The following is a 14,913-nucleotide window of genomic DNA, read 5'->3' as shown; positions in this document are numbered from 1 at the left end:
CCAATATGTATAACTGTTCAATTAAGCTCCTTTTACTGTTACACTACGCTTACTGTCATAGATTTACAAGCAACATTTGTTATGACTATAATCGGAATTGCCCGGAATGACATCTCCTCAATCCTAGCCTCTTAACTGATTGCAGTCTCGATTTCACTTTTCTTCCAACTTTTTGACCCCTGTCCTATCCTGTCCTATAAGTGGTATCGTCTTTTCTTGTTGGCATCTGGGACATCAAGGTATGTTTCGTTTGCAGATTTTTTAAATAGCGACAGAGATATTTAGTAGCAATATTTGGTGGCAGGTTTCTCTGTTTTTTTAATTTCTGATTTCCATTGCTACGAGGGAATAAGACAGAATGATGCTGTCCCTCAATCAAGACGACAGACCCACCCACCCCCGTTGTAGTTAGTACATACAAATACGTTTTTATCTATCAGGGGGTGTAAAACTCAATCACACAGAGATCAAAACGTAAAATATGCGGTGAATCAAAGGCCAGGGAGAATTAAAATCTATCGAATAGGCCAAAACAGAAAGTGCCTTTAAACATAAAATGATTTTAGATGCTCCTGTTTAATAAGTTGCTCAGTGTAATAAGTTTCAGAGAATTAGGTAAAAAATTGGGATTTTTCCTGTAGATAAATGATGTGTGCAATAACCTGTATGCCCACGGATTACCCAGTTTATACAAACATTTGATAATTCTGATGAAATGTTTGTACAAACATTGCCATGTCCATAAGGAAATGAAAAGAGCCATTCCAATGGCTAACTCCCAACTTCTGAGACACCAGAAATGCAAGAGTTCTGATAGAAAACAGTAAATACCTCTGGTTTGGTTTAAAACGGATAGAAATAAATTCTGAAAAAAGAAAATAGTGTGGAAAATTATGAACAAGGTCCTGAATATGGCAACAAACTTGCATGTTCCCCCTACCATCATGAAGCAAGGTAAAAACAAAGTTACCATTAACCTTGAGAATAGCAGAGGTATTTAAAAACTGACCAACAGGTGTTTGAATTTTTATTCTAAACCCACATTATATGTACATATTCTGATGACAGTTTCATGCTGAACAATTCTTTAACATACAGACCTTAGAATGTGCAAATAGGAAGCTCTTGAGTAAGTACATAAGTTTACAAAGACTTTTCTTGATGAATCTGCTGCGCCTTCACTATGACAGAAAACAACAGGAAACAACAAGAAAAGAATACAAACCAGGAGAAATGATAAGGAAACAACATGAATCGATATATGACTTAGCAGAAATGACTAGATCCCCAAAAGGAGGCAAGTATATCCATCCACGTAGGTTGTTCCATGTTAATCCCAATGCCAGTGAGATTTGCTCTTACTTTGCTGGCACTTCATATCAGGCTTTCATAGATTAATTCCTCTTATAACAACACCATATTAACATCTATGGGCGGCAATCAAAATTTTCCCAAGTCGTTTACTACTTGTTTTTGCTTGTTTCCTAGTTGTTTCCCACTTGCTTGCTTTTACTTGTTTCTTGTTTACTTGTTACTTGCCAGTTGTTTTTACTTGTTTCTTCATGTTTCCTAGCCGTTTCTACTCATTTCCCATTATAGTAACCACATATCTGCTGGAAATTATACATAATTTATATTTGATTAACTTTGCTTTAAAAGAGGATACTTTGGGGTAAAGAAAATATAAAATATATAAAGAAAGGCTTTATGACACATAATCAAAATTTTCCAACTATTGGCAAATGTTTTTTTGTTCCAGCCAGTCTAGACAACTCCCCATTGATTTTGATGGAACTTCACTCATTGCAAAACAGGAATATTATAAAAATTTACCTTACCCAGGCATTAGAATTATTTTATTTTCCACACACAATACAGAAAATAGTCCAAACTTTAAGGGTATGTTTGTAAAAGAAAAGTTGTTCATATGAAATTGTCTTTCAGATTGCTTACATATTGTGTGGTTTTAGTGATATAAATATTCTAAACCCTGCTGATTGGTGTGGCATTGTGGGATCTGCCCAAAAAGGAGCTGTAAATGTCCAATCGATTGGTTTTTTCTGGTTATTTTCAATTAAGTATGGAACATCTGTGCCAAATTTCAGCAAAATATGATTTTTGTCCAGTTTAGTGTGTTTTCATTTTCAATTCCACATTCCGCTTTATCTCTGATAAATATGAACTGAAAGCTTGTTCTTTAGGAGAGGCAAAACATGGCAGGTCAGAAAGTCTGCCTAATTGTTATTGATGGTTGGGGAATGTCTGATGTCACAGAAGGTATATTCTTATCATCTTCAAATAAGTTTAATATTCTTTTGATACACTTTAATTTTATTCTCTAATAAGGAATTTGCTTTTTGTAGAAGACCTGAAAAATTCATACAGTCACAGGCCTGGCCGTTTGAGGCGAGCGATAGCTCGTGCTCGCCTCCACGCTCCCCTCGCAACCTGAGGAGAGCTATGAATTGCTCCCCTAAACAGAACATGAAGGGAGAATCGCTCCCCCAAAATTTTCATTCATTTGCCCTTTTACTATTCAGAGAACCCTGAAAACGGGTTAATTGGCTTATTTTTGTAACAGCGATTTCTCCCGTCACTGCATTTTTTGCAATTAACTTTTTGCTTGTTGGGCGGTTTTTGTTATGATAGGCATAAACTTCGATCTATTTGGAAAAGGATAGTTAACCGAAAGGTACGTTTGTAGCGATTAGAACCTTTCAATCTTAAGAAAACAGGAATATTTTTGGAAGGAAAGTCGAAGAAATTGGTAGGAATTGTAGATTGGGGATATAATCAGACAGCAGGTCCCTTCCAGCAATAGAAACAAAACTATCCCTCAAAGAGAACAGGGTACTCTGTCTTGCAGATCAAAAACGACAACCAAAACATGGAATTCCACTATCCAGCAGCATTTACTGAAAAACCCAGATTGGGTAAAAACTATAACGGCGACATGTTTCGCATTATTGCCAAAGCCTGATCATCGTTCCATCTATGTAGCAGTTTGTGAATCTATCTACTATATAAACATGGCCGACTGCTTTTGTATTTCGATCCAAAACTGGGTATTTTAGCGTAGAGTTTTCCATCTATGTTCTGACGTTTTATTCTCTGAAGAGTGCTAGACGTATAATTAAGTTTGTTTCAAAATTTGTTTTTTAAAGCCATTTTCAAATTCTGTGCAACAAAAAGATTGTTTTGCAAGAGAATTGTTGTTTTTGTGTTATGCCAGCTTTACATAAAACGGAGAGAGTCTGTTCTTTTAAATACTTCAAGTAAAGGGGGTGCCTAAGTCACTGTTAAAGCAAATGCTAATTGAAAGAAGTAAAACAGCACACTCCTGACTGAGGCTATTAAAGGCAACCGACAGATACTAAAGGGGCTTATTAAATCATCTGTCGATTGTCTTTAAAGTATATTCTATGTGTTACTGATTTAGCTCGCCTCAGAAAATGAGGGGAGCGATACACAGCTCACCTATAAAAATACAAACGGCCAGGCCTGCAGTCAGCACTCAAACTGATAACAAGCTTATTAATCGATTTCTACAGCAAAAACTGCATACCCTACAAATATATGAAATCCTCGAAACAAGACAATTCAAAGATCAATGATCCATTGTTTAGATTTTATAAATTTTTCATGACATTTTTCGCAATTTATTGACTTTTTTCACCAAGATGTGTGTTACCTTCCTTGCAAAAGATTTTTTAAGCCAAAAATAGGATAATTATAAGTATGACACAGAACTGAAATAACCAGGCCAACTTTATTGATTTCAGGCTTGATGAATCTTTAAAGCCAATTGAAAATTGAGACTTGTTTGATGTACATAGTTGCATTTCAGGCAATGCCATTCATCATGGAAAGACACCAGTTATGGATGGGCTGTGCCAGGGTGATGGGTATACAACTTTAGATGCCTCTGGCCTTTCTGTTGGCCTGCCTGCAGGGCTTATGGGTAACAGTGAAGTTGGTCACTTGAATATTGGAGCAGGAAGAGTTGTTTATCAGGATATTGTGAGAATAAATATGACATCAGAGAACAAAGAATTTCAAAAGAATGAGTTCTTTGCAAAAGCATGTGCTGGTGCTAAGGCAGGAAATGGTCGATTGCATTTTCTGGGACTGGTATGTATTTATGCCTATATATTTTAAAACACAACCTTTTTACTGAAGGCTTGGTTTTGAGAATTTCAGCCAGGTAGTGATTGATCAACCTCGTGTTATCAAGTAATTAGGCATTTTTGAATTTTCTGACATTGCATAAGAAGGTGCTGAGGTTGAGACTATTACCATTTTGGTGTCTCATTACAGAAATTTAAACTTCAGAGTAATCTGGTCCTAAATCTTCTAAATTTGATTCAATATACTTTTTTAAAGATGGACTGCTATGCTTTGCATTGATATGTGGTTTCTTTGTGTCATGCTCTGACACATTTAATGTAAACTTACATCATTTATTATTGCTCACAAAAATATTTCCAATTTAACAAATAGTTTAACACATAGTTTAACAGTCGGACCTTTTAATTGCTTGCCTTCTCATGTTGTATGCTTGTGATGACTGAATCAATAATAGATAGCAGAAACACAGTAACCTTAAAGGCAGACAATTTCTCAACATAAAGACTTTTAAGCTGATGTTTATGTTTTGTCCTATGGGTTTTAGGAGGTTGCTAAAAGCAAATTCAGCTAATGATACAAAGCCTTCAGAATGCCATACCAATGATATATACCCTCAAACCAACCATCTGTATGGATGTGTCTGTGGCTGTCATTTTTCTGTTGAGTCAATTTCTTAATACCCTCTTTAGGTAAGCGACGGTGGAGTGCACTCCCACATCAATCATTTATTTTCAATGATTGAAGCAGCAAAGGTTCTTGGCGTGCCAAAATGCTTTATCCAGTTTTTCTCTGATGGCAGAGATACAAGACCCAGTAGTGGAGGTAGAAATGACAAAATTTATTAAATAGTTTGTGAATGAATTCACTTGAATTTACATTTTAATCTGCTTATCATGGCCGACAGATAATTTCAGGGGATTGGCACTATTTTTCTAATGGCAATGTTGGTCCCCTTTTGTTTTTTAGCGACGTTTTAATGATCACTGTTTCATTTTTATTTGTTTTAGCCACTCCTTCAAATTATGTTATCTGTCAAGCTTGGTTAAGGTCATATATTGATTGACAAATTACTTTTTACAGGAATTACTTTTGAATTAAAAGTCTTCAATGCCAGAAGCTTCTTCCAATTTTTCTTCATTTTGATGGAAAACAATTTGCTCTTTTCAGTTGAATTTGTGCAACAAGTTATTGACAAGCTAAAAGAGTTACAATATGGTTCTTTGGCCAGTGTCACTGGAAGATATTATGCTATGGATAGGGACAAGAGGTTTGAAAGAAATAAGATTGCATTTGAGGGACTGGTGCAAGGGGCAGGAGAAGAGACGACTCTTGATAATCTTATCAAGGTTTGTTACTTTTCATCAGAAGTTTCAATTTTGGAGAGCACTTTGACAAAAATATCAAAATTTATTAGCCTCTATTTATCTGCTCTACAGATCTTATGTTGGCATAAGTATTTGGAATCAGAGGTTTTCAATTGATATGTTTTGAGATCCTATCATATTTTATTTTGTTACTAAAAATATAAATTGAGGCTTTTATTAACTTTTTTTCTCTGAGTTTTGTTGTCAGTTGTCTAATGATGGAATTAGAACACTGTTGTATTTTGTCTAGACAATTGAAGCAAGATATGCTAACAAAGAAACAGATGAATTTCTGAAACCAATTAGAGTTGATAAAGAAGGAACCATTCAAGGTAAATAGTGATTTTATAATATATGGTATACCCAGTATCAACCACTACTTGTGTCACTGGCGTTATGTGAATTTTATTTCCTACTTGGAGAAATAAGGAATTCTGAGGCGGTTTAAGGCCTGTAGCATGTATTTCTGTGGAAGCCACCAAATCTTGGAAGACTTTTGTGTGAGAATCAATGATTCGTTGATTGCAATTTGGAATTTTTTGGATGATGAAGTTTCTCTAACATTTTTCAAGATGGCGATACAATGGTGTTCATCGACTTCAGAGCAGACAGAATGCGGCAAATTGTGGAAGCATTTGGCGTGCAGAGGCATTTCGAGACTGACGTCGTCCCAAAGGATTTGGTAGGTAATTTTTTCAACCGCGATCTTTCTTTAACCTCAGCTTTTAATAAATGTAGATAAAGATTTAAATGATCAAATTTTTTAGAAAATTAGGCCATGAGTCTTTCTGTTCTAATAATATTTTTTAACCAACGTGGCCTGTTTTTGTAGATTTATATAGGTAGGTGTGGTACTGTTTTTATTTGATATTTAAAATTGTTAGTTACTTTAGAAAGCTAAAGTTGTTTTTAAGCTGTTTGCTGCTTAGGAATCAACTTGCACCCCTTATCTCAACATAAATAGGATCGTGTTTAAGTTAAGTTAGACGAGTAGGTAAGGTAAGCCTTGAGGATTTTCTAAATGTTTGAATAAAGCTGAAGAAAATACATTAAATATTCTTATATATTCGCAGGCAGAGGACATCGTTTGTTCAATGAGCCTCTCTGTATTTGTCTAGTTTAAGAATAGGTATCTGATACATACCTAATGATTGCAAAGCGTTGACCTTTATTTTGGAAGTTGATCGTGATTTTTGAATTATCTTGGTGGCGGATAAGGTATTTTTATGAAAATTAGTGATACATTCATTTTTATTTGTAACACAGAAAATATTTTGTATGACCCAATACAAAGCTGAGTTTCCGTTTGATGTCCTTTTCCCACCTGTCACGCCAAAGAACGTTTTAGCAGAGTGGCTCGCAGAGAAGAAAACTCCACAGTTTCACACTGCAGGTAGCCAATTATGTTTTTTAGTCGATGAATATCTGCTAAAAGACTTTCTTGCTTTTCATCTTTTTTGATTGTTTAGAAAATTCAGAAATACTTTGTAATTTATTTGCAAAAATGGAAATAGCAGGTCACAGATTATTTGTCACTTGAAGGTATGGTTTTTTAAGGGACGCATCATGTAGACACTGATATCCTTAATTCATCTATATTTTTTCAATATTGCTTGTATTCCTCTTCTAACATTGCAATATTCCAGTCACGCAAGATACAATTTTATGTTGGATATTCTATCGTACGGCAAATGGAAAGTTGGAATACGAATTCGGAGTATTAGTGCAGTGTCTGCTAGCAACGTGCTTTGCAAAACCTGGTCACACAACCTGTTTGATATGCTCTTTATGTTCCTTAGTGATTCCTGGGAGCCCATGATAGTCAAAACCATTCTGAAAACTCATTTTCTTACTTTCTTGGAGACTATGGTGTTATTGTCAGAGTAACGAAACGAGCATGCGATGATTAGGAAAAAATTTGAAGTCAAGGCTGCCAAAATCATAAAAGCTGACAACCGTCTCTATTTCGCCGTCGTTTTCCCTTTCTTCTCACAATTCAGTGACAAGTTATGTTCACTTCAATGCTATGTTTTTGCCTCGTTTAATCTAACCTTAAGTTAAGATTTCATTCTTAAACACGCTATGCTATAACTGCTCAATAACGTTCCTTCGACACATCTCTTTCTCTACAGAAACCGAGAAATATGCTCATGTTACTTTCTTCTTCAATGGGGGTGTCGAAAAGCAGTTTGACCTTGAAGACAGAAAATTAATCCCATCGCCTAAAGTACCAACATATGACCTTCAGCCAGAAATGAGCTGCCTCAGCGTCGCCGATGAGGTAACTGTTTGTTTATATTCAAACATTTTCTTTTATTTTCTTAAAGGCATTGAGTCATGGTAAATAGGCCTTCTTTATAGGGGGTCAATTGGTTTTAGCGTGATCGCTGCTGTTTCATGTGATATTGGCATCCGTTGTAGACAACATGAAAATAGTTTTGTCAATCAGGACGAGGTGAGTTCATGTGACCAGTTCAAGGTCAACCAATAGCATTGCAGTCATGAAAATCATGACTCAGCGGATTAGGATGCCTGACTCAATGCCTTTAAGATGTGATTGGTTCTGTGGTGATAGAGATCACCTGATATTTCATTCTTTCCCCATTTAATGTTTAAGTCATATGTCTAATGTTTAATGTTTAAGTCATAAGACACGTTAAAGACATATTTTCGTTATTTATTCCGGGATAGGCATTTTCTATATTCAAATATACACTTTCTTTTTTTTTATTAAGTTGTAAGATTCTAAGAACTTTCTTCTTCTTAGAGATTTATTGAGAAAAAATATGTCCGAATTCGTTCAAAAGTGTTCTTAAATTTTCACATTCAATGAAGATTTCACTACTGTATCCTTTTATTGAGTATCATTAGGAATCCTTGAAGTTACCTGCTTAAGTTGAAAGAATTTTTTGAGGCGCTCATTATACTAATCTTAAAGTAAACTTGAAAACTTAGAGACTGAAAAGTACACTTACTAGAGTTGAAGTGCACTGTGTCTTGTTTAGATATGTATGTCCAATGTTTTTTTTAACTGCAAGCTCACAACCAATGAGTGAAATCACATTTTTCCCCAAACGTATTTCATTGAAAGAAAAGATGAGGGGTCCTCAAAAGACAATAATGGAGAAATTGCCTCCTTCGTTAGAAGAGACAAAAAATATTAATTCATGATGATGCAGTTTCATGAATTTTCTTGTTTTAAATACTACGAAAGCCCATTTAGCATTTTCGCAGATCAGCTCAATTCTGGCAACCGGAATTCATCCAGGAATGGATAATGCACCAGCAGCGTCAGACCAGGCACCGCTGAGTGCTCCCAATAAACTTGTTTAATCTAAGGGGTATTTGTGAAATCAGTCTTGATTTGATTAGCAACTGCCTGCCTCTCTTATAACTCAATTCAAACAAATTGAATAATAACATTTCATCCCCCCGCAGATGGCAAAGACAATTGCTACCCAGAAATACCCGTTCGTTATGTTGAATTTCGCTCCTCCTGATATGGTTGGACATACAGGCGTATACGAGGCAGCCGTAAAGGCATGCGAGGCTACAGGTACACCATTTATGTAGAAATGAATTTATTACTGATTTCTTGGGCATAATCTATTAATCTGAAAAATTGGTGCTTGATGAAAATGAACATTTTATTGGTTAAAAAATTTTGAAAGTATTATAACCATTTAAATTCAGAATTCAGGTGATAATCCTTTTGAGCTTCAACCTAAGCTGAAACAGTTTGATATAGAATTGAAATAGTCTCATTGATGTTTTACCATACTCAAATTGGTTAATTTTGTGAAGAACAGACTTGTTCATAAACCGAAAAACAACTTGATTTGTTTTCTACATGTGATAAAATGTATGCATGTTCAGTCTCCTTTTGCAGACGAGGCTATTGGTCGAGTAAAGAAGGCTTGTGATGAGCATGGCTATGTTATGATGGTGACCGCTGACCATGGTAATGCTGAACAAATGATAAGTGAGAAAGGGGGGCCACACACAGCACACACCACGTATAGAGGTAAGTCAGGCTTTCTGCATGATAACTGTTGTATACTGTAAGAATTGCCATGAATCTTGAAAGCCTACATTTGAGTATGATATAGATTATTGGGGCTCGATGTACTGTAGTATTTTTCAGTTGAGTAAGCTCTCTGTTTTATTATTTATACTTTCGGATGAAAGTCTAGTCCTTTAGTCAGTCAGTTGCTGGTCAATCAGTCAGTTTTGGTGTCTTTGGTGGCGAGGCTCGCTGTCTGTCGAATGGTCCTCAAAGTTTAGTATTGTAAACAAATGACAAGGATGGGAAAGTTTAGCTGAAAAAAGAAAAAAAGGCAAAGTTCATCATAATGTTTAAGATTGATAACAGCTTAATAGATATCCATGGATACCGTATAATTTTTTTTCTATTACCATACTGTAAGTCAGATACATTTAGATTATCTTTTAAACCAAGTGCAACTAACACTTGGGTCTCGTTATATCAAAATATCAGAGCCCGGAACTCACTGGACTCCTTGAAAAAGACGATTGATAGTCTTAATTGTTTTTTCGAGTATTTAGCACTTCTTTTTTGCAAGCATTTTAGCAATGTGACCGTATCACACACAATTACATAACATTCATCGACAACCTTGCTTCCTAATTTTCTCTCAACCTCTTCAATTTGCTAAAAGGATTAGGGTTAGGGTTAGGGTTAGGGCTGGGGTTGGGGTTGGGGTTGGGGTTGGGTTTTGGGTTAGGGTTGGGGTTGGGGTTGGGGTTGAGGTTAGGGTCAGTGGCTTTAGACAGACAATCAGCCTAAAGACAAGAACATACCATAAGAGCAATCAGCGAACTTCCCAATTAACCCCTTATTAGGGGTCAAGCTGCTAGAATATCTTTTTCATCTTTGTTTAATTCAGTTGATAGTTTCACTTTTCCTTAGTTTTGCTAACCATTCTACGTAATACCCAAATGCGGGTTAATGTATAGTGTAATTGGATAGATAAATGGGCCTGGATTGCATTTTAGAATGTTTGAGCATGGTAATTGTTACTGTTACTGATGAATAAATAGTGCTATGTAACTGAGTGCGTATTCCTGGAGTTTTGAAACATCTTGAAAGCAATTTCGTATTTTATGAAATTAAGCTATATTTGACTACGATACAATGAATTATAGAAAAAATATAACTGTAGAAAATTCTTACAAAAGTAACTCAAAAGCAATATCTGTAGGAAAGTTCTCATTTGCTTATGTTAGATCATTTGCTTCTTTTGAAGGACTGTTGACGTCTGCATTTACTTTTTTTAAATGTAGCAGTATGATCTGTTTAGAATTACGGGCAGTGGCCTTTTGATTTCTTGAGGATTCAATTTTGATTAACGTCAGCCATTACCTTAAAGAGCTGTTGTCTTATTATGGAGCACGTCTTTGTTTCAGTATGAGGCCTGCTCGTAGCGTTTTGCACAGTATGCAGAACCTTAATCATTAGGATAAACTTCTATAAACGACAGTGCTTTTATTCTCAATCTCTATTAAGGATACTCGTTAGAGGTCTCTTGGTATGCATTTGCTAGCTATTTTAGGCACCTCAACGCCATACAGTTTTGCACCTGTGCTTTTTACCTTATTATATTCGAGAAAACATGGGCGATGTTCCTGCCTGTCAGGGTGTGTCCAGAATGTTGCTTAGATAAATAAACCAGTTGTCACCTGCAGCTCGCCAACGCAGTATTCAAAGTCCTGAAAAACTGCCACTTTAAGCTCTAATGAATTAAAACTACTCAAGAGCTTTCCTGCCTTCGAAAGCCTATCACTGTTCATGGCAGGGGAGCTCTTGAGTAGCTGTAATTGGCCATACACATAATTCGGATACCTTGTTAATGAGACAAACTTACAGTGAAGTGAACTTAATTTCAAACATACATTTTTGGAAAATAAGATAAGACAAAGCTGCTTTCACAGTAAACGTAGTTCTTGACACCAATTGACTGTTGATAGGAAATTTAGATGCAGTAGTGTATTTCAGAGAAATTAAAGACAATCGACAGACATGAAAGTGGCCTTATCAATACATGCCAATCAGTGAGCGTGTGAGTGGAATCATTACAAGTTGTACAGGCGAAAATTGCCTCCCAAAAACATATCATACCGGTAATATCAGCACGTCAGTCGTAAGGCTGAGTTCTCACATCATCAAGAGAGCGAGTTAAGCCGTTGGTGCATAAGATTAATCAGCCTACCACAGACCTCTAACAGTCTGAATTCCGCATGTCTGAAGAAATGTGACCCATAATTCCGCAAATATGACGAAAACGATACCCATAATTCTGCAAAGCAAATAACATTTTTAAAGCACAACAGAATCATCAACCAAATTTTGCATGTCCTTTGCCCTAAAATCTCATTATTTCACATTTATCATGCTTTCATTTCTAACTGGACATTTACTTGTTAATGCCAAATCTCCCTCCTAATAATTTTGCAACATTTCCTCAAAATGGTACCCATAATTCTGAATGTTTCTTCAAATGGTACCCACAGTTCCGCACATATTTCAAAACTGATACCGATAATTCCGCTTTTTTCAGAAAAAGGTACCCCTAAAGAATGGCACGTCCCCTCATTGAATCATTTTTCGACTTCGTACAAAGTTGTTTTTGAATCGTCTATATATGGAATGCTTATTTTCTTTTCAAGAAATTGTTATAAAATAGAAAGGAATGTTGTTATTTTGAATTGTAACAAAGGTTTAATTTATTTTCATATTAGAACTTTAATTTTCATTGAAACTAGAATCTACGATTACAAATGTCACCAGTACAAGTAATTTGTAATTGGCTAGTGTTGGTTTACGAAATAATAAAAAAACGTAATTCACATATAGTTATGTATGTAGTTAAAAGGGGAATAGTTCTGGGTCAGTCCCTGTTTTGTTCCTACAGCTAAAGATGTCATTGGTGGTACGAATGGATATTGTAGAAGGCTTAGAAATGAAATATCGTTTGTGTTGATTATCGATGGAAAAAGAATGACACATATCAAGGAATGAGCGGCACGAGTCACTGAAGATGCTTAATTTACAAATAACGTCTTTCATCATCATCATCATCATCTCGGGCATGAAACCGAAACCATCACAACTTGCCTTCTCCAGGTATTGCAGTGCACGAAGGCATAGAGTACCGAAGTGTGACGTCATCAAAAATATACTTTTAGAATTTTTATTAAATTTGGCCCCATAATCTGAAAGAACGGCATAAAATACCTCTCAATGTGCAAAATTAGCTAGATACGTTCCAAATTGGGCGAGATATGGCCAACAGAAGATTTGAAGTTTGCTAACGGATTTCTGTTATTCTGGCCTGGTTCATAAAGTTATGAACCAAGACCAAAATTACAGAGGTTTGATGGGGCAAGAGCCTGTGCTGATGTGGCCATATCTCAGCCAATTCACAATGCCTTTAACTGATTTTGCATATTTAGAGGTATTTCATGATGCTCTTTTAGGTTCTGGGATCAAAATTCAGAATTTCTAAAAATAGATATTTATGACGTCATCACTTCGGTACTCTATACGGCAGGTTGTCATGCTGTCATGTTGTTCTCTTGGTTCAGTTTGTTTATGTATTACTTGTCTGGTCTTCCAACGCTCGTTTCACCATGAGTCTGTATCCATAGAAGCAACTTTCTTGCTTGTTCATGTGAACATCTGTAACAGTGTCCCGCCTGTTTGATTATCCATTCTCTTACAGTATCGGTTATTGAAGGAATACTATCATATAGATCTTCTTTGGTTCGATGTTGTTCATAGACTTGTTAATGGTGGCCCTGGTAGTAACACGTACTCAGTTTTTGTGGGTAATAATACTTTACAAGCTTCTAGCTTTTCCCAGATAAAGATATCAAAACTGGTCTTGATAATCTTCGGATATTGTAATTTTTCTTAAAATCTTCTCCTCTGTCTTATTTAGTTTGCCGTTTCGTTGGTATTTTGTGTTGAACTAGAAGTTTTTCTTAGAATCACTCAATTTAAAGAGATTTGAAATAGAAATCTTCTACATCATTTCGGCTATATCTTCGACTTTGCGTAAGAGGGTTGCTACGTTGTTTAGAAGTATTTTCAGTTACGACATCTCTAAAGATCACATAAAGCTGTCATTTCAGTGATGTTTTTGATAGCTACTTATTATTAATTTATGCTGCTTGTTTTATTTATTAGCTTTTCGTTTAATAATCCTGTGTGGGAAACACACCAAGTTTTTGCATAAATTTCTGTTAGATGACGATTTTCAGCTTCCTGTATTATCTTTGATTCCTGCAGTTTGATCTTTGCTGTGAAGGGAGGGTCATATCCCGTTGTTTTGCGGATTTTTGTATTAAAATTTAAATTCTATTTGAAATTTTTTCCTTCTTTTGAAATTAATCTTGAACGTTTGGTATCCCGTACTGATTACTCAACTTTGTTTATCTTTTACCTTCCTTAAAGTAGTTGACCATTTCTCCGGTGTTCATAATGCTACATTCTTATTCATTCTCGACACCAATGCTTGTTGTTTATCGCTGCTGGTTTTAGGGTAATTTCTTTTTTATTATTCTGTTAGCTATGCCGTATCCAAAGCATCATTCATGATACAAACTCAAACTTGCATTTAAACTTTTTATTTAACTTATTATTTACGATATTATTTAACTGTAAAACAGAACTAAGATTGGTGCCTCTATTAAAAGAGATATTTTCATCGGTGTTTTGTATCGAGTTCGATGTAAGGCTGAAATAATCGATTTCAAAGAGCTGAAAAGCAAGTGAAGATTAAGCTGTTGTCTTGATGATGAAAATCATTTTCTTTATCCCATAGTTCCATTTTGCATCACAAAAGGACTGAAGTTCCGCAAGATAACCCACAATGCTGCTCTTTGTGACGTTGCACCCACTATCCTTGATGTAATGAAAATAGAAAAGCCTGCAGAAATGACTGGCCAATCCTTGCTATGAGGTATGCCCTGCTTGGAACTCTTAGACAGTGTGATTTTTCAATTTATTCTCTCAGTCTTAGTGTAAAAAAGAGATAATCACATTTTCATCCTTAAAAATGAACACATCTCATGATTGTAATCAAAGTGGATCTTATTTATCAAGTTGACCTTACTTATTTATCAATAATTCTACAAAATGCCTTTATTCTAGAGCTTAAAAATATTTTTCTTGCTGTGTTAATGAAACTTAACCTGTTTGAGCCAAAATATGGAGCGTTAATGTGGATGTCGCTGCATCAGTTTCCTACAATATTCCTCTAAAACTAAATTTTTCTGTACTTTGCTGCTTGCTTTTCTACGAAACAAAGCACAGCAGAATGTCTGTACTGGATTAACAGTTAATCAAGAAATCTATTGAAAGATGTTTTTTCTGGCACTGTATTTGCAACGGTAAAGT

The 14,913-nt window shown here is 35.5% G+C and overlaps 1 protein-coding gene across 1 annotated transcript; it reads left to right on the top strand.

Annotated features, from left to right (window-relative positions):
- Window positions 1–160: 160 nt before the first annotated feature.
- Window positions 161–14,679, top strand: LOC135696271 (2,3-bisphosphoglycerate-independent phosphoglycerate mutase). Its single transcript, XM_065215615.2, has 12 exons — window positions 161–239; window positions 2,202–2,277; window positions 3,848–4,131; window positions 4,818–4,950; window positions 5,296–5,474; window positions 5,743–5,824; window positions 6,065–6,174; window positions 6,759–6,885; window positions 7,625–7,773; window positions 8,931–9,048; window positions 9,382–9,516; window positions 14,339–14,679. Exons 2-12 carry the CDS (start codon window positions 2,214–2,216, stop codon window positions 14,473–14,475), a joined length of 1,518 nt encoding a protein of 505 aa, XP_065071687.2. The 5' UTR covers window positions 161–239; window positions 2,202–2,213; the 3' UTR covers window positions 14,476–14,679.
- The last annotated feature ends 234 nt before the right edge of the window (window positions 14,680–14,913 follow it).

The sequence above is a fragment of the Rhopilema esculentum genome, chromosome 14 (assembly GCF_057945365.1).
Source record: "Rhopilema esculentum isolate cy_ngs chromosome 14, ASM5794536v1, whole genome shotgun sequence".
Taxonomy (NCBI): Eukaryota; Metazoa; Cnidaria; class Scyphozoa; order Rhizostomeae; family Rhizostomatidae; genus Rhopilema; species Rhopilema esculentum.
The sequence above is the reverse complement of the archived record's forward strand: the minus strand, read 5'-3'. Positions and strand labels throughout refer to the sequence as shown.